Genomic DNA, 20,386 nt, shown 5'->3' on the forward strand with positions numbered 1-20,386 from the left:
TTAAAAATACGCGAGAGGGGACAGTGTACAGGAACAAAACGCAAAATAAGAAGGATGGGGGTGATTCTGAAAAGATAATGGGAATGAAAGTGAAACTATAAAAGGGTAGCTCAACTACCATCCGGAAGGCTTTATCTGTTAATTTTGTTCCTTGAGCAGCTACAAGAGAAGAACAGAAGAGCATCTTCCTTATACAGAAGCAGTACTGGCCCTGGTGCGTTTCTGCCCGGAATCCCAGGGAGAATAAGCATGGACAAATTATATCCTCTGAAGAAACAAATATTTGGTTGGAAGTACAGTAACCTCTTAAAAACAAAAAGAAACCATTTCAAAGCCAGTTCTTGAGGGCTGGATCAGTCTTCAACACCATAAGAGCTATGACACTTGCATAATTCCCACCACATTGTTACAACCTGGGACTGCAGGAAAAAATGCATTGCCCATGCTAAAGATTCAAAAACATTACAGTTCCTGGTTAATATTTTGGAGTCTGGGCTACATTCTGTCCTGAGCAGATGGCAGAAAGGAGTAAGTGAAAGAGTGTGTTTAATTTCTATATTGGTGTCATGCTCATCAGAATCCATGACATTTTTTTAAAATTCATAACTAAATAGAAAAGGCAAGGTCCTGGCCATAAAGGAGCCAACCCAGAATTTCACAAAAACAGAATCTATTATTGTCATACTTGCAACCAAGAGCTATGAAACTGAAAAAAGTTGTTACATTGGGAGACTGGGTTTTTCATGGAATATTCTTGATCCAAAAACGACAGGAACAAGCTTATTAGGATGCATATTAAAGTTATCAACTCAGTGCTAAAACAACTACTAACCCAACAACATGGTTCTCAATGTTCCAGCTCTGTTCAAGTGCCACATTTCACAGAAAGCAATAGCTTCCATCCTAGATCATGGCATAAATGAATAACTAGACTATTTATGTAATAAGTGTCTCCCCCTTCGGGTAGTTGATCATTGAGGGAAGCAGCTCCCATGACACAGATCACGGATTCTTCCCATTAACAATCCAAATGGAGGACAATGAGTAGAACCTAGATGGATACAAGCTGTAGTCACATCTTCCGTGGCAAAAAGAAGGTAGGACAAGCCTAAAGAAAGCCTGAAAGAAATAAGTTTAAGCGTTATCAGTTAGACTTACCTTTACTCCATCTGATTTCTTCAGTAAGCTCTTTGCTGCTGTAAATGTATAGCAAATTCAATGTTAGTGACTAGTCATAAAATATTACAAGCATTCACTAAAAAAAGCTTAACAATTAACACCACATAACTGAATAGCCTAAAATCTTTCGAAATATTTCACTTACAATTAAGAGTTTTGCCATAGAGAATTGTTTTCCGCTGCTCTCTGTGCTATCAGTGACAACAAAAGGGCATTCCTAGTACTGTCTTGCAGAATTTAATAGGCTTTCGCTGCAGCTCGCACTATGAGGTGTTAAAGAGACTATGATAAGACATGAACATGAATACTGTATTTAACACAGGATTCAACATTTCTGAAAGGGTAATTTGTGAATATAAAAAAAAAAAAAACAATCATACGACTCCAATCATGTGCTTTCTTTATTTTTAGCTTTTGTTTAGAACAAGTAAGTTGTTATTTTCATCTAGTCTAATAACCTATTTGACTCATTTTCAAAAATCAAGCTTTTGATATACCTATTTTTCCTCGTTTGGGGTGTCTGAAAAAGTTTAAAGGCATTAGTGGATTTTTAATCATGATCGTCTTCACGCTATGTGAATTCACTGTTGTGGTACCAGCTTGGCTTCTATTTACATCCTATTCAGATACGCCCTCCAATTTAAATTTAAATATAGTTAAAATAATGTATTAGGTTTGCATGCATTCTTTATATTTTTTGTGGTAATTTGTCTTTCACAAAATTGTGTCCTTTTACTGTTCTTTAATCTCAATCTTCATAACTCTCTATTGCTCACTTGCCCTAAAAAAACTACTAAAAAGTTTCTCATTTAACTGGCAAATGTGAGTTATGAGTTCGAAAAACACATCGGATCCTCCCAAAAAAGAGCTAAGTAAAGGTTCACTTGCAGCCCTTGCAGTATTGTTTGCAAGCCACCATTTGAGGGACTTCATGTTGGCGTGTGAAATTGAAGAGTAATAGCTAACATGAATGAGGTCCTGTAAGACTATCTTAAGTTCAGTAATTACAAAAAATATGAATTTTCATTGCACGTTTTACTACAATGTTCTGTGGTCAGGTTACGGAATTAAAACAAAGGCCACTAACTCTGGCTGCCACAAGTGTTTGGGATGAAATCAGTCTGACCATCTCAGTAGTTGCAACTACATTCCTTTTACTTGGCAAACTTTATAGCTAGAGTCCTGGCTACAGTTTATAGGACAATGAGAGATTATTTTCATCAAGAGCACTGCTTTTGGCGGGTACATAAGCTACACTCAAAAATAGATTGACAAAAAATAAAATCAAAATCAGATTTAGTAGAGACCAAGAGGGTCGTATGTAAATATTGAATTCTGTGGGCTATTTAATACAAACAGCTACCACTGGTCACTTGATGGGAGTACAAGGGGCTGCAAATGTGTCTAAATACCTGGACCCTTATCTATATTTGGTATGGAAACCTTTATATTTAATTGGCAATTCTAGACAGAATGGCCGCATGTACACGCTCAAATGTAAGCTCAGATGCCTTTGAGCTACAATATTTCTGAAGGTTTATTGGGCTTCATTTTCATTTTTTTCAGAAAAATGATCTGTCTGCGATTTGCTAAGTCCGATATGTTTATTTAATTCTGAATGGCTAACATTGCACTACAAGGTGATATGTGGGAGCAAATCTGTTTTCCTCAATTTGATTTCAAAATTTATTAATTTCTCATTTTCACAGATGTTATTCATATAACGATTGCGTGCCCTTTAAAAGCGTGTCATCGCCTCTCCACACCCACATATGCAGCAAGCAGCAGCAAAGTGAACAAATTAGTTTAATTAGGGTGACAGGAAAACATTTGCCTTGCATCCAAGTGATCTCTGAAGCCAGAAGGCAATGCGTAGTATAGCAACCCCAAGGTGGTTATTAATAGAGAGGCAAGCAGAGAAAGGAGCAGTGGGGTTAGTGGACAGAGCTGAGAGTTCAATGGAAAACAATGGCAAGTGCTTGGGAGAAGCACACAGTGGTCTCTTCCAAGAGCTACGGACCTTACCTCCCATGAAACACATTCCACATAAAAGGAAGAAAAAGAAAACAAAATGAAAACACTTTAACCACCACGTCATTATGGAGAAAGTATCAGAACGCATGCACGGCAATGAAAGATAATGACTTGAGAACTGAAAACAGAAATCTGAAATGTACTAACAAGGACTGCTCTATTTGATGTTCCAAGAGACGTAGGTTCTAGGAAAACCTATTCGCTCGTCCAGGTTTATTTTTATTTTATTTTTTTATAAATAATATAGTAGGCTGTCATAGGGATTTGTTTTGCTTGTGGATTTCAAGTTAGCGTGATTGATGTTAGAGAGAGGGATGTTCATGTAGCAATGAACTGGAGACTGATCACGAGAAGACAATTGATGCGTACAGAGCACTCAATCCAAGTTGACTTTCCTGAACACTTGGGCACCCATAGGGGCAAATTATGAGCTTTGACAATAATGCATCGGAGGTATTCTCTGTGTAACAAAAAAACTGAGGAATTGAAAAAGCACCCTTCTAATCAGAAACACTTGGTTTCAACATGAAGTAGTTTAAGGAGAAGAATATGGGGGTGCTATGGTTAATGTTTAGCAACCAGGCCTATGATCATAGGCGATGTATAAAAAAAACGGCACTTGAGGAAGTCCACCATACACAGTTACCAGATGTCTCTATGTGATCCAGGAATGCAGTGCTCCAGTCCTGTGCTTTAGCTGAAATCAAAAGCATTCTGGGAGTTTGTGTCTTGGTTCTCCACAACTGATTTAACTAAGCTGATACAGGTGAAAACAATTTGTAAAATAATAGCCAAGGCCAGGAGCATTGCATCCTTCATTACATTTAGTCATCTGGCAGATTCACATCAAACTAAAATGTGACTGATAAAAATACTGTAAATGTTTTCATGTGACATGTGTTGGAGTAGCCATCCAGAACCATCATTGTGAAGGCACAGACATACTTACTCAATTGGTTAGTTGTTAGTCCAACCGTCACTTAATACAGCACCTGAATATGTTTCCACAATACTGGACCTTGACATCATTGTGGAAGATCAATACATTAGACTCCCATAGAAAGCGAAAAATCTATAGAATGTTTTCTAGACATGCTAGGATATAGATTTAGCAATAGCAGCCAACCGATAGCTTGCAGGCCTGTGTGTCTATCTCAAGGCTTATTGGTGTAATAGCTCATAAATGAAGACCCAAGGAGTAAAACTGTGGAAACCATCGCCCTTTTTCAGAATTTGATTTTTTTGGCTATGGCCAAAAACATTCTCATTTCACAGGAGAGAAAACCATTAAAAAGGCATCTGCTTGAGGCGTTACAAATGCCTTAGCCAATTCCCATACACAGGCTGTCTTACATGTGGTTTTGCAGTGCTACTTTAATGATAAGAGCCCCTTATATGTACTGGAACAACTGCAAGACACTGCTTTCAGCACTGTACAGCAGAAAACCAGTTACTGAAAAGTGCAGAAAATGGCAATTTATGGTCTAACATCAGGATGCCAGAGAAAGCGAAAACACTGTAAGGGTGAAAAATGTAAGACATAAATTACTCATACCTGCTGGAAAATACTGTCAGTTAACATTTTACGCTTATGGAACAAGAGCCCTGGAACACATTTTTTGAAGGTTATAAACCATGAGATAACCTTTCCAAAAAAAAAAAAAAAAAACAGGGCTGGATTTATTTATTAAGGAATATCAAAGAACCCTTCAAAAAAATGAGTAGCCTCCATGAAGGGTCTAAGGGAACTTGATAATAGAAATCAAACAGGTCACATATGATAAAGTAACAACTTCAGTGTCTCTTCAGGAAGTTTCCTCTGCCTGAATCTGCTCGTTCATGAATTAGATGATAAGTTTGACATGAAGCAAAAACAAGCACATCTTAGTACAGCAAGCGATCTTATGTCTTGCAGTAAATTCTCTTTTTATAGCAATTCATTTTATACTCAAAATCGTCAGACAACAACACAATTGAAATGCATTTAGGAGGAAGACATACCTGAGAAATTTCTAGTCGCCAGCATGGTTGTCAAAATAGCCCCCTGTAAGGCAAATTGTTAATCGGAAATTAGACTCTTTTACATTGTAACGGAAAAAGCAGTGAGAAACAACTTCATGAAAAAAAAAATAAGCAGAGTGACTATTGCCATATCTTATAACTGGTACATTTAATAAACGGGCCACAGTAAACCTGATGCACGAAGCAATGGGTGAAAACATGGTAAATTACTCCCATAGGATGCATAGATAGAGAAAAAAGTTATAGCAACTCAGAGCATTCTAGAATAGAAACAGCGACCTTTCAATTTCCAGGTGTAGAAACATTACTATCATTAATGTATGCAGAATTTCGATTGCCAGCAGGCAGATATTTGCATATACAGAAATAAAACAGTCATTTCTACATATAACTTTCCATTTCTTCAAGCAAGTGGAAATATGTTTCCCCATGAAGAAATCCCTTCTCCTACACTTCTAAAAATGGCAGCGTTCCTTTTCCATTGTGAATGAGGAACCCCATTTACTCTTGCAAGGTGAAATTTTGCAGACAGTCTCATGATGATAAAACTATATGAACTTGATACACAAATGCCCACAAAGCTACTAGGTCTTGGGGATGGCTTCTGTAGAATGACAGTAAACTTACCAACATTTACTTTGCCAGTGACATTTCACCATAGTTGGACAATTATGATCGTAGGAGATCTTTCTCTTTCGAATGCATAGATTTGCACACCTATGATGAACTCACAGCTTTGCGAATCAAGCGATTTTTGGTTTTGCTAAAATTATATATGGGATTTTTCACTTCCACTTCATTTTTTCATTGGTAAAAAGACATGCCAAAAAATGCAAAGCTTCACCTAGCAAACTACGAAACAGGATTTGTTACAGGGACCTTGTGTTTCCTTACAGCTGGTCCTACCTCCTCCTTGATTCCATACTAGATGATCTGGGCCCTCACTTTGAGAGACTGGTGCTACTAAACGGCATTAACTCAGGGAGACTGTTTGGGGAGCCACACAGAAGCCAATCATTAATTCAGAACAAGCCAATAAATCCCTGCACAGCCATTGCTTTTACTTGAGAAGAAAAGGTACTTTAATCTCAACGCACAACTAAATAATGTACATACAATGTAAAGTGCACCCTAATGTGCACGATTAGACTTGTAATCAGTAACTAATGTGTTTTGGGAACTGATCGATGTTGACTGAGGGTACTCCTGAGACTCACATTGTTAACAGGCATTGTACTGATTGAGCCAATGTGAACTGAAACAAACTCCCCAGGGAATTGGTTGCCTACGTCCCAGGCATAAAAAAAAGCAAGCAAACTCATCCAAATACACATATCAAACATTGAATTTCCTACTTCAATACAATACTCTTCCAAGATTTCCCAGAGCAATTGCTACTTTCACTTTTCCCCGACCTCTCTGGGCTCCTACTACTATTCTGTATCACCCCTGTCCGCCTCCTATATATATTCCTCAGTTTGAACACTTAAATATTAGTTTTGTGGTGCTTAATTTTGGGTTCCAAAGCCCTTCCAACCAGGGCTCTCAAAAGAGACAGTGTGAATCAGAGTACAATAAACAAACACAACTTTTTTTGTTATTTTAACAAAAGCATTAAAGTAATTGAGGAATATATTTGCCAGGTTAACCGATCTAATGAGTAGAAACTGAGAAACAGGCAAAGCAGACAATTTGCAAAACTGGAATAAATATCAGAAGATGATAGGGATTACACTGAAAAAGATGGAGAATTAATTTCAACCATGCGGTGAGATGGCAAGAACTCAGTAGGAAGTCATCAGCTAAGTAAGCGAAGGAGGATTATAAAGGTTGTACATTTTTCTGAACAAATGCCTATCTTTCAGAAGCACTTAAATGTGCGCAAGTTAAGGCATGCATTACATTTAATGAGATTTCTCTAGAAACAGTTTAAAATACACTCTGGTGCCTAGGTATACACAGCGGACTTCTTCACACAAGGTTTAGCTAAATATCCCCTATTTTCTCTCAAATTCGGACTGCCATGTGATGCTGTAAATGCAAAAAGCTTCTATCAGGCATCATTTCCAATAAAAACGCTGATAGAGCCTCCTGTGTATCAAGCCCCCTCTTTTGTTTCTACAAGAAGAGAGTAGTGTAATTTTGCCAACTCTATATCTCAGAACGCCGTGTTTTTTTGTCTTTTTTGAGGAACCGGATTAGTTATAAAAGCAAATAAAAAAGTGCTCAGAGCACATGAAGTTAAAAGCCGGGTCACTGTTTTGAAGGGTACCTTTATAAATGCAACAACCAATCAATAATGAGCTCCATAAAGAAGTTTAGTGTTGAAGCCAATTGGATGGAGTTAGCAGGTTAGGGTGAGCAAATAGGAAGAAAAAACAAAAAAAAACACTATTTACATTTTGAGCTGCAGTAATTTTCTTTTTATATGCTGAATTTAAGAGCTTGCACAGTGAAGTCCTGTACTAAACTAAGTCAAAGCATCCGTGGAGAATGAATATTTGACAACCAGTATGGACACATTAGCAGTGTGCCAAATATGCAATCAAAGTGCATATTTAAAGAAAAGAAGAAAAGGCAATCCTGTTATTAATAATTTTATTTAAGAGGATAGTTTACAGAACAGTGGAATGTTTGAGAGGAATATTTTTGCTCAGGGCAGTAGATGTAAAAAAACAAAACTGATGTTCCAAAGAGTCTTATTATGTAGGAAGAAATCGCACTTTTTAGAATTTCGTAATTTTTAAAATGTCATTAATTATTTTATGATATTCCTCGACCAGAATACAAATAAGTGATTGAATGTGCAAATACTTGGTGTGCCATCGTACTCAAGCAGAACTCTATTGTAAGAGGGAATCACTGGTGCAATCATTTCTGAAATATGCGATTTCGTGTAGATGGTGGCTGGTTTGTGTGTTTTCCAGAGTGTTTTCTCTGTGCCAGCCTAGTCATAGGGAACCTGTTTAATTTGAGCCTTTAGTTTTTTAAATGGCACAATGAAAAACGTCAACAGCCACGCCCAATCGTTTCCCACTGCAATTAGACATTAATTAAAATGTTACTTTGATTTAAAAGCGTGATCAAGCACGTTTATTGTAGTACCATCAGTTACAAGAAAAGACATTGGAGAAGCCCCCGACTGCACAGCCATTCATTTTGAGAAAGGTGCATGAATGTCCCTAATTGCCTGGTGATGGGGACAGCTCTCCGGATGACAATTGGCGAAGGAGTGATTTGCTAGTGGTAAGAACAAGATCAGGTTAGGTGGACTAAAAGAAAAGGCACAAAAATACCAGCAAGGACGGACCCTTCATCTCCAGATATTCAGGTAAGATTATTCCTTTACCTTCAGTGACTGTTGAAACATAGGTAGGGAGCTTGGGATTTGTTTTGGTATTGTTGAAGCAGATAACCTGCTTAACCTTTTTACTGGCACATAAAACGGATTATAGCAAATACAAAGATGATGGAGCACTGAAACTTTTCTGACACTCACCCCCAGTCACAGATCTGGGTTGACTCCGTTATCGTTTTTTAGATCACTTCACCACCCCAGTTCAGACCCAACTATAGGCAAATCAGTCTTGACCCTGTGCCTCATGGGAAAAGTCCAGTTCGAACTGCCAAGCCAAGTCTTCTCTGGACCGGAAACAAGCATCTTGGGACTGGTTTCGGGGAAACACCCCTCATCAGCCAGGCTAGCATGAATCCAGTGGCAAAGTGAGTAGGGGACCCAAGTCTGGGCATACCTTTTCAACTTAGGGCGAACAAAGCAAACTCAAAGAGATGATGGACATGAGCGCTGAAACTTAAAAAATCTAATTATGACACATTTCAGAGAAAAGATGACAAAAGGTCACAAACTGTGCTAACTATACATTACAGAAAACATGAGAAAATCTTGAAGACTTAGTTACTGCATCCTAAAAGCATGCAGACTAGAGTAAATTGGAGAATTGGTCAATTGAATAACATAGGTCATACTCTTAACTATTATTGGTTAATCTTTTCAAACTGTAATAGAGATAATGTTAAGTGATAAATTCATGTGGTATGAAGCACTAATGAGAGTAATGTGAATTAGAGGATATTATTTGTGTCATTTAGGACTCATTCTAAACTCTATATTTGCATATGTGAAATTGTGCAACAAGTGAAAGAGGAAAGCAAGGTGCTGTGTGACTATACTAAAATAAAATGCTCTGAAACGTTTAGGGACTAATCTTCATACATTTACTAATGTGAATTACTCGAAAAGATAATTTATGCTTTCAAGTCATTTTACACATTGGTGCTTTTGAAATGCAGTAATAGATCATATTTACATGTGTTAAATACAATGAAATTAAAATGCGTTATGAGTCCAAATAAGTTAAAAGAAATATATAGAATCAAAGTTATGAAAAGTATATTTTTAATTATTTTATATTCCAGGTCTTATGAGTCAAATTCAATTTATGCCTACATTTTCCTTACTTGCTTGATTCTGTTCTCATGGAATGGCTCCTTAAAGTTACAATGTGAAAGTAAACTAGGTCTCATTGGGAGAGTTCTTATTCGCATACGGGAACCGCTTGCAACAATTTCACTACTTTGGGACCATCTGGTGAGAAACTGCTCTCTTGAACTAACGTAGGTGATTTTGCAAACAGACTATTGTTTTGAAGTTATACAAACTAGATGGATCAACAGCTTGCGCAATGATCACCACCTTTTTGCTATAATTTGTGTCTTCATTATGCTGAATGGCAATCACCCTATATGAACTGACCAATAGACTGAGTGGTTAGACAGCCGCGGTCGGTAGTAGGAGTTCCTGCAGGGCGATGACGTGGGGAGGGGGAGGGGCAGGGTGGGGGTTAGTAAACTATGGATTACGGAGGTTTACAGGTAAGTAAACATATAAATTAATAAAACGTATTTCGTTGCGTGCACTGCATCGCATTTGGGGATGCAGTGCACACAACGAAATTCGTTTTATTAATTTATCTGTTTACTTACCTGTAAACCTCTGTAATCCATAGTTTACTAACCCCCACCCTGCCCCTCCCCCTCCCCACGTCACCGCCCTGCAGGAACTCCTACTACCGACCGCGGCTGTGGTTAGACCAGATGAGGTGACCCAGGAGGTGTCACACCGGAAACTTGAGGATTACACATTATACATTGAAGGTGACGGAAAGGAGATGTGTGTGTTCCTTCTTGCGGACCGAGACATTCACTTCTGTTTACGTTTTGGAAATTCCTTAAGATTCCTTTTCCTTTAGCTGATGCATACGCTGTGTATGCTATTCCAAGACATCTTTCCCTCATGAGAGAGTACTTTTGAGCTGTTATGGTTCATGATCCTTCCTAAACTTTTCCAGAGCTTTGGTAATGGCAATTAAAGAAATTGATTTGATTATTCTGCACTCTCAAATGCGTGGGATTGATGTATTCACTCCTTAAGAATTTTGATAAACTTAACTAAATCCGGTTTCCCTCTCTCCATGATTTGTCTCCAATAATGGACTGTGCATTCCAATTGGGATATTAATGAGGGATGGGAATTCTAATAGAGAGATCTCTGAGCAGCAGATACTAAATGTATTATTCTGCATAGCTTTAGCTGAATTATTGGCTTGCATGATCTTAGTTTGACTTAATTTCTTCAGGAGATTTGGTCTAGCTGTGATGATACTGTATTTGCATAACTTCGTTTCCAGAGCAATATATATAATTTCTAATTACGAGTTTGTAGGTCAATTACCCAATCCTGGTCCTTATTTGATAACTGAATTGGATCCCCTATATGTTACCCCTAAAGACACAGAGCAAGATCCATCTGAGGACCAAGTAAATGAAAAATCACAAAATAGAAGAGACAAGGGGTTGAGTCTTCTCTGACTCCCTTACCAATATTCAGAACTCACACAACAGAGAAAGCCTATCTAAAAAAGGGGTTATTCTCCGCTCCCGGAGGACGTTTGTGGGGACATCGGAGACAGTGTCTCTTTGGAGTAAGTGTGACGACAAGAGCACCATCCCCCAAGGTCCCGGGTTTAGAATAATATTCGTAAACTCTTAAATTTGATTCCTCTTGGAAATTCCAGAAAGAGCGACGTTGGGGCAGTGCATAACACACAAAGTAATAAGGTAATAAACACCCGAATAGGGGTAAAGACCAGAAAATAGGGACCAACACCCTGACGAATGCCAGAGCGACCTGGTTAGGCGCAAAAAAAAAAAAAAAAAGCTGGCAGAAACATGTTGGTATTTGCAGTGGGGATAGAAGGGCCGTTACCTTCCCTTAATACCCCATATTGTTGGTTTTAATCCTGCCAGAGGCTAACAAAGAATAAAAAATTGTGAGTTAACCGCTAGGTAGTTTTAAATATATGTATCTGCACCTCTCTTGGTCCCTTCTTCAAGGGGAAGATTGGTTTTCCTTTTGACTTGAGTTACACTTGTGTTTCGTTGTGTCTTTCTTTATTGCACTTTACCCTCACCACTACTCTTCATATCTTTACAAAAAATGTTGCGCTCCATTCAGTGTGTTGGTCTGCACCTGGATGTATGATGCGACCCAATGATGAAGCATGACACTGTTAAGTGTGTGAGGGCAGTACTAAGACATGTTTTGTCTTCCCATATCTAGTGTTTGGTAGGGTTACATGTAAAACACTCTACCACTTTGAGGGTAGGTAGATAATTTTGTGTTTCATCCTGCTCCCCAGTTTGGTAAACAGAATAACCCCTTTTTTAGATAGTCTCTCTGTTGTGTGAGTTCTGACCAAGTAAATGAACCTGAAGACTCGATATAAACTGGCCATTAGTAGAAGGAAGGAGGAGATCCTCGAGGAGCGCTGGGAGGTGTTAGCGCAAACCGCTGCCCGTGGAAGGGGGGATATCTTTTGGGCTGCGGTTAAAGATCTGCGCTGCTCAGGTCAGCTTGACCTCAATGGATTGTACCATTCCCGGAGCTGCCCGGGTGGACCATTTTTCTAAGATTTATGCGGTCCCATCCTCATCGACGGCTACTCCAATATTTAACAACTCTCCATGGGTAGACATATCATTATCTGAGGTGGAAGAGGCCATCGCACAGAGCTCGGGGAAAAAAGCCCCAGGCTCAGACGGCCTTCCCATTGACATTATTAAAGCCCACCCTGACTTATGGGCCCCTCTCTTGTTGAACGTTTTTAAAAATTTAACTTTCACCTCTCCACCGCCACTAACTTGGTCATCGAGTATAATAGTGCCTATTTTTAAGAAGGGCGATCGGTCCCAACCACCATGTTATAGGCCAATCTCCCTTATCGATAACACCTTAAAAATTTTAGGCAGAGTATTGTATAATAAAATCCTAACATGGGCCGAGGATAACCACATTTTGGAGAGTTGCCAGCTGGGTTTTCGTAATAAGGTTGGCACTGCAGAGCAGTGCCTCAATCTCAACCATATTTTGGGCAAATACACCGTTGCACGTAAATGCCCAATTTACCTTGCTTTTATGGATTTATCTACTACCTTCGACCTTGTCAACAGGTCGCTGCTTTGGAGGGCCTTATTGAAATATGGTCCGGACGAATCCATGGTTCACTTCCTGGCCTATTTGCATAAGATTTGAAGGCTTGTGTCAGGATTGGCCATGGGGATGAGGTAATTGAGATGGTAAGAGTTAATAGAGGGGTTAGACAGGGCTGTGTTCTAGCCCCTCTTTTATTTATCATTTATATCAATGGCCTACACAAACATTTGGTCTCCCTAACTGGCGATGTCCCGATAATAAACGGTAACCGTCTCCCCGCCCTGCTATATGCAGATGATGCAGTCCTTATGAGCTGCACCCCTAACGCCCTACGCACTTTAGTGAATGGCTTTGTTGACCATATGGACTCCCTAGACCTAAAGACCAATTTTAAAAAATCCTTTGTAATGTCATGTGGCCCAAAGAAACGACATATTGGTAGCATTGTTGTGGGGACAGAGAGACTGGGGTCAACTAGCAGCTTCCCGTATTTGGGAGTGGTCTTTGCTGCGAGCAACTCCTGGAGTGGGCATATTGCCCACTCCAGGGGTAAGTTCTCAAAGGCCATTAACTCAATCCTGAGCCTCCCCCGCCCCAAGACGACCGGTGCGCTGGCTGCTATTTTAAAAATATACAAAGCCCAATGCGTCCCGGTTGCCACATACGGTGCTGAGGTTTGGGGAACTGCTAGATGTTCTCATATAATTGCCGAGGAAAACAGATTCTGCAGGAGGCTCCTCTGTGCCCCCATTTCCTCCCCACACTAGATATGCCATAAGGAATTGGGGTTGCATTTTATAGGGGATATTATTCGTGCCCGCCCTGCCCATTTTTGGCTGGCGATTTGGAAAAATCCTGCCGCCAAATTGACCAGGGACATTATTGAGGATTGTTTACGTTGTGATAAGGGCATGGCTATCCCCTGGCTTTCAGGGGTGCTGAGTGCACTTCACAGCGTGAACTCCCAAAATGTTTTCTTAAAACCCACCACCACTACACTTCCATCTAAATGTGAACTTAAAAAAGCACTTTATATGTTGTTCAGTGCCGAAAGGGCAGCGAGGGAGTCTTTGAAACCTAGCGTTTCTAGATATCTAGCTCGCAATCTTTTAACTTACCCTACACCCAGTTATTTAACTCTCCCAATGAGTGACTGGGAGCGTGGCCTTATATTCCGTCTTAGGGCAGGTACCATTAAATATGCTCTTAGTTTTCCCTTATGGAATTATAATGATCAATGTGTTGAGCCATGTCCTTGTGACTGTCGGAGCAAGCAAACAATTTTACACTTTTTATTTTTCTGTAAATTTTATATCAAGTATATTAAATGGTTTTTAACCCCGTATTTTAAAAAATTAAAACCAATTAGCCTGGAACTTGCATTTTCGATGATTTTGACCCTGGACGAACATGAACTTGTCTTTCGTGTGAGCTCTTTCTTAAAAACTGTGGTTCGTGCTCGATTAACAAGGTCTTAAAATTTGTATGGTCTGTTGTTTTTACTTGTAAATAGCATCATACTGTGTATTTTGCAACGCTTATTTGATTTACTGTGCTTTTATGGATTATTATTGATCCGAATAAAGTTTCATTGACTTGACCCTGAAGTGTAGGGCTAGAAGATAAAGGGTTTGTAAATAAAATGGGTCCAGTAGTGCTACAACAGTACTAAGGGCCCAATTTATATTGGTGGTAAGCATACTTCATTGTAACAATTATGGAGTACACTTACTGCAACGATAATGGTCCACCCACCTGATTTAGAGGAGGGCGGACAATAGGTTTGGCTATGGCAGTGACTGCTCTGTCACTGTTGTAGCCAAACCTCTCACATGGCCCAACGGAGTAAGGGTCATGAGAGAAATGGCTATATGTCTGCACTCCCAATTAGGATGGGAGGGTATATAGCTATTTTATTTTTACTGACCATCACCGATCGGCAAACGCTGTAGATAAGGAACAGCTAAAAAGGAATAATGCACCCTCACCGTGGGAGAAGACTCCCACGGTGGGGTCGGCGGCAAACATTCTTTTATTTTTTATTTTAAAACGTCCTAGTACGGGATTTTCATTTTGAAAATAAAGAAAAAACTATTGGGTTCCTGCCAATACTTTATAAATGACCGCCATCTTCAATATAATACGTATGAGATTATATATATGTGTAGTGCTGGCTAACAATCTCTATTCAGCAATACTAGAATGTTAGGAATATGATATGAACAGAAGATGGTGGGGGGTCAAGATCCTGTTCCATTCTGCCAATCTATAGACTACACTTGGTTTTGAGATTACCATGGAAGAGGGTGGTAAGTCAGGTGAGTAATGGATGAGGCACCCCAGCTTGAGTGCACTTTTACCCTTTTATGACATTAAACAAACTCCCAAGTGTGCACCTGAAACACTGCTTCGGTAATATGTTTCCAGACATACTCTCAGGAATCTAACATTCAAGTCCATACTAGGAAGAGTCGCACCACATTGCAACGGTGCATTTTTTTCTTAACGAAGATGTCGTTTTACCCTGTAGAGAAAGAATAACGCTCTTACATCTAGGGAAACCGTGTTACAATGCAGAGATCAGGAGATAAAAAAAAAGACTGTGTGGTAATCGGCACGAGCAAGTGGGATTGAGCAGGATGTCGTTGACAGCAGCTGGGGAAATGTAGATGCAGAAGCATCAGGGAAAGTAAGACTATGTGGAGTACCTTAAAAACACGAAGCCAGAAATCCGAAGAGAATATCTTTCTGCTGTGTACTCAAACATGAAAGAATGGACAACCAAAACGAGGCACCATGGTTCTTTTCAGATGATATCACATGAAAAGAGGCTGCAGTACCATTCCTTTAAGTTTGTAAATGTTTGATACTGCCGCAATGTGAGGTTATTAGATTTAGAGCACTTATCTTTGAAAGGGTTCCTCATTGTTCGAAGCTTGTAATAGGCATAAATAGGAACTTTGCTCGTAACGTGCTGCACTCTGAAATTCAGATACATTCTTGAATTGCATACCAAAAAAAATATATATATATATATATAAAGAGAAAATTTGTAAAAGGTAGTTTTCTAGGCAAAGCTGCTTTCATATGGGCTCAGAACATACATTAAAAGGTGGATGCTCTTGCACATTTCTTTCTCCTACCTTTAGTTTCCTCCTAGCGTTGAATTTCTTCAAGCAGTCTACCGTCTCCTGTCTGTGCATCATGGAAGCCACAGTAGAGCGTTGCTGCAAAGGAAAAAAAAACATTTTTAGGCAAATAAATAATTTACCAGTATCTTACATTCAATAGGTTTATAACTGCTGTTTCAAAACAATGTGTTTACTCAGAGAGAAAGCAGATTTTGCACAATGGAAAAATGAAAATAATAAGGTACAGACTTTGTAGCATGTTCGCAACAATTAAAACATTTTGGTAGCATCTGCAACCAATTCAATATTCAAATAAACACTTGTATGCCATTTAACTGGGCCCCACACAACTTGTGGAATAACCCTCTTTTCCATTTTGATTACTGGTTTAGACGAAGCGGGTGCAATTGTTGAGTAGACCCTCTTAAGACAAGGTGTATCCATTTCACTTCTCAACTCCAATGACTCAAATAAACAATGTGACTACTTTTTGAAACCACACATTCCCATGCCTTGATATTAAAATCTAACAATGCATCATTTAGTAAAAAAATTTGTATAGATGACAGGTAACAGACAAATTAACAAGCAGGTGTGTAGCCTCCGTCCACTCCACCTAACAGCCTATTCTATAGGAGCTCGAGCACAAATGGAGCATCAGAAGCACTGTAAAGGTAATCATGAGAATTCAATGGTGTCACACTGGTGGAATGTGTCTGAAAATACTTGGGTGCAAAAACAAACAGCAAGGAAAGAATGAATGGGGTCATGCAACTACCATATTCAGAAAACAACAAATCAATGGACATGATTTCATCTAGGATAATATTGGCAGCATTGAGCCAACATTCATGGTACCAAGGTACATCTCCCTAGGCTGAGGTGAAGGCATCCTGCTATGCACAAGAGCACCTGCCTCCTGTGAATCCTCCCAACATAAGGTAAGCATGGTGGGGTTCCCATCAGCCCCCCACGGAATACATGCCCACTCTCTTGCTCCTTTACCACCACTCCCAGAACATTAGTCGTTCCCCTCGGATGACATGACCGCTCTATCACTTTTTTAATACAAACCTTATATACCTTCTCTATTACTGAAATTCTAAATACCATGTGGAAGTATATGGAATGCTTTCCTATTGTTATATGCCCAGATTTTTCTAAATTCTTTGCTAAAATACTACAGAATACATTAAGGAGCTACAAATTAAAATTGTATATAGTGTAAAATGGAATTACTTACACAGATCCATGGATGTTTGAGTGCTTCCGATGCACAAATCCGTTTGGCGGGATTGATTGTGAGCATTTTATTGATAAGGTCTTTGGCTTCAGGAGTCACTGTATCCCACTCTGGAGATGGAAACTAAAATATTCAATAAATTAAAAAAAAATACAGTTTAATGAATGTACCATATTTCTATCTTAATGTAGGATATGCACGTTTTACTATTGGGATAAAAAAATGCGATTATCTTGCACCAGATGACAAGCTATTGAATTATGCTACAAGCAAACCTCAATATTTACCACATTAAATATTAATTTAAAATATTTTAGAACTTATTACTGAAAGCAAACAGATTTTTGGGGCCCCAGATCTTCCAATTTTGTACATTCAAAAATAAATGACTTTGGGTGATGTTGTGAGTTCATGTTATAACAAGCTGCACGCTCGCACACAAATACAGAACTGTGCTAATGAATGTAAAAGTGTTCAACCAGAACCTATAATAAATCTCAAGAAACTGAATTTCCAGTCTACATTTAAGGGTACTATGTTCAAATGTCATAGACCCCAATAAAATAATGTTCATTTAAGGAGCTGAAATGTCAAACTTTTTCTTTTTTTTTTTTTTTACTTATGGCTGTTCGCAATAAATAACTATTGAAAAAGAGCTTGCCAACATGGGGCAGCATTTTTCACGTATACTTTAACTCTGGATTTATTTGTCATTGCATTGTGGCAGCCATTAGTTTTAGGTTTTTACTGGGTGTATTTGTTTACGCACTATACAATGCTCGAGACACACAGCACTGCCACTTTGCTTTTTATGCTAGTTGAACACCTTACAATGTTTAATATTTGCATAAATTGTTTGAAATCTGGCTTTGATATTCTTTTATTTGTGCATGGTTTTCTAATCGTTCTCATGACCCCAATAAAACAAACTGTTAGGTATGTTTTTGGTCCCATGGAGATCAAGTAATCTTAAAGATTAGATCACTCAAGCCATCTACAGGACTTACCTTTTAATATATTTATTAAAATGGCAACAAATAACGCTCCAGTGCATGGTAAACTGGTGTGTGTATCCCTGCTGGCGGTGTCTGGTTGCATTTGAAACTGGTATTCTGACTTATTTCGACCCTGGCATCACAGTAATGTAGCAAGTGCACAGATTCCAAAGCCTGCCCGTGACAATGGAAGAAGCAGAACCTGCTCTATGACCTGGAAGAGGAAAACCAAGCATACCCTCAATCTAGGCTGTGGACTACAGTCCCTTTCCCTGTTATGAAATAAAGTGGTTTTGGCAGTTTTTACATTTATAGTGTAACAAGGCCCTTTTTCTACGTAAACGAGTGCCATTTATCAATCCCTTATTTATAAAGTTCTGCTGCGAACCTGGGCAGACAATCTGTGTGGATGTCAGGTGTGTGTATGTGTACAGTTCATGCACGTCACATGTTTTCTGGTAAAATTCTCTGTTGTATGAGTTTGAGTACTGGGTACATAGAGATCCATTTTGGATGCCCCTGGTTAAGCATGGCACAAGAAGGAGGAGGAACAGGACAGCCTATCCAGGCTGTGGAAGGGTTTTGCCTGCATTCCTGTGGCTAGAGGGTAGAGATCCAGACATCTGAGAGGATGGTGGACACTGGGCTCCTTCTAGAAATTTCATGAAGGCTCCGTTAGAAAAGGAAAGCTAGTTAGTTCTTTCTGAACTCGGCCATGTTGAGCATAGTAGGGGGCAAGATGTAGGGCAGCAGTTTGTTTCTCAATGCAAGGAACTTTCTAGGCAGTGCCGGTCCTTTTCTCAGTCTCCGATTACAGCTTCAGTAAGGCTGGTGACAGTTAGATGACGAGATCTCGCTCTTCATTGTGCCCTTATTTTGAGTATGCCTGTTTGGACTCTGCCCCGTCTACATGCAGAGACATCAATTGGCACAACGACCGAGTCTTGAGAGCCACCTGGAAATGGCATTTGCAAGAGAACCAACCCAAGTGTGAAGCACAGGACAGTGGATCCACATCCCCGGTCTGGAAAATATTCATAAAAGTGATCCAAACCATTCAATTTTGTCTCCGCTCTAAATTGTTCTTGACCTAGTAAGGCAGTGCTACACAGAATACTCGAAGGTCTGCTGTGCAACTAGGACTAGTCTCTGCTTGACAGCTGGTCCTCAGGAGGTAAGGGGACATCACTTGAAGCCTGCACTTTCTGCGGAAAGAGTTTAGGATCTGAATAAAGGGCATAAAAGTCAGTTTATTGCTGAAATGGAAGCTGATTAACAGAGAGAGAGAGAGAGACACAGGAGTGACCCATGTGGTAAAGATGTCTCCCCCTTGGTCTCTAGGCACAGTTCACAAGTAAACTTTATCAAGAGTGTACCAGAGCAAAGATTCCAGTCTTTCCCAGCAGTCCGTAGTGGGCGTGAGATATTTTTGCTGTTGCAGCAAAACTAAATTTGCACCACCAACAAAGTGAGAAACCAGGATCCGTCCGAAGGCTGCAACTACAACAGAGAGGCAGCAATAAGTGGGGTAAAGGCAGGATTAGGCTGGTCGATCTTCTGCCAAACGTAGGTGGTGTGCTCAGTGCTCTATTTGGTCAAGCCAGTCCGTGTGTATCAACTCTTCGGCATACGTTGTAGCACAACGAAGAGTTGATATACACGGACTGGCGCGACTAAATAGAGCACTGAGCACACCACCTACTTTTGGCAGAAGACAGACCAGTCTACTTCTGGTCTCTTATTTGGACCACTGGGATTTGAATTTACTGCCCAGGAACATAGGCATACGGCTCTGAGACCAGGAACTGGGTGACTTATTGGCCTCCACTTTATAGCACGGCTGTGCTTTATATGGATTACAGAAAGACACAGAGTACTGATGAAGTGGATATATTCTAAAAAACAAGTGTCGGCTACTGGGAACAATCTGATGTTTTGAACACTGAAAATGATCTTCAAATAAATGACCCTTGAAGTCTAAGATTTGGAATATCAAACTTTCGTGTGGAGTTGGAATTACTAAAAGAGTGTATATTATTTTTTGACATATATATAAAACTGTGATAACTTCAATATAACCTGTACATAGTGTGTGCCAAAGGTTTTTGTAAACAACTAAAAGGCCACTGCAAAGAAACTCAGCTGGGATACCACAAGTGCTATGTCCAATCACTGATGTACAGCCAGCCATGGCAGATGCTGCTGCCAAAGACTAATATGACTGCACAGCTCTGCCCAGCGAGGCTGCTCCTCAAACCCTTGCATCAAA

At 39.5% G+C, this 20,386-nt stretch overlaps 1 protein-coding gene across 27 annotated transcripts in view; it reads right to left on the reverse strand.

Annotated features, from left to right (window-relative positions):
* The window catches only part of CAMK2D (calcium/calmodulin dependent protein kinase II delta), a 708,539-nt gene that overhangs the window by 219,044 nt on the left and 469,109 nt on the right, over nucleotides 1–20,386 (reverse strand). For 16 of the 27 annotated variants that reach the window (XM_085641469.1, XM_085641475.1, XM_085641471.1 and 13 more), the window contains exons 10-13: nucleotides 17,123–17,245; nucleotides 15,892–15,975; nucleotides 5,215–5,257; nucleotides 1,159–1,196 (exon numbers count right to left, since the gene is read on the reverse strand). In XM_085641469.1, coding sequence (XP_085497595.1) covers nucleotides 1,159–1,196; nucleotides 5,215–5,257; nucleotides 15,892–15,975; nucleotides 17,123–17,245 — 288 coding nt within the window. The remainder of the gene's footprint in view (nucleotides 1–1,158; nucleotides 1,197–5,214; nucleotides 5,258–15,891; nucleotides 15,976–17,122; nucleotides 17,246–20,386) is intronic. The other 11 variants (XM_085641477.1, XM_085641470.1, XM_085641473.1 and 8 more) reach the window with 1 other exon arrangement.

This window comes from Triturus cristatus, chromosome 2_2 (genome assembly GCF_964204655.1).
Source record: "Triturus cristatus chromosome 2_2, aTriCri1.1, whole genome shotgun sequence".
In the NCBI taxonomy this organism is placed as follows: domain Eukaryota; kingdom Metazoa; phylum Chordata; class Amphibia; order Caudata; family Salamandridae; genus Triturus; species Triturus cristatus.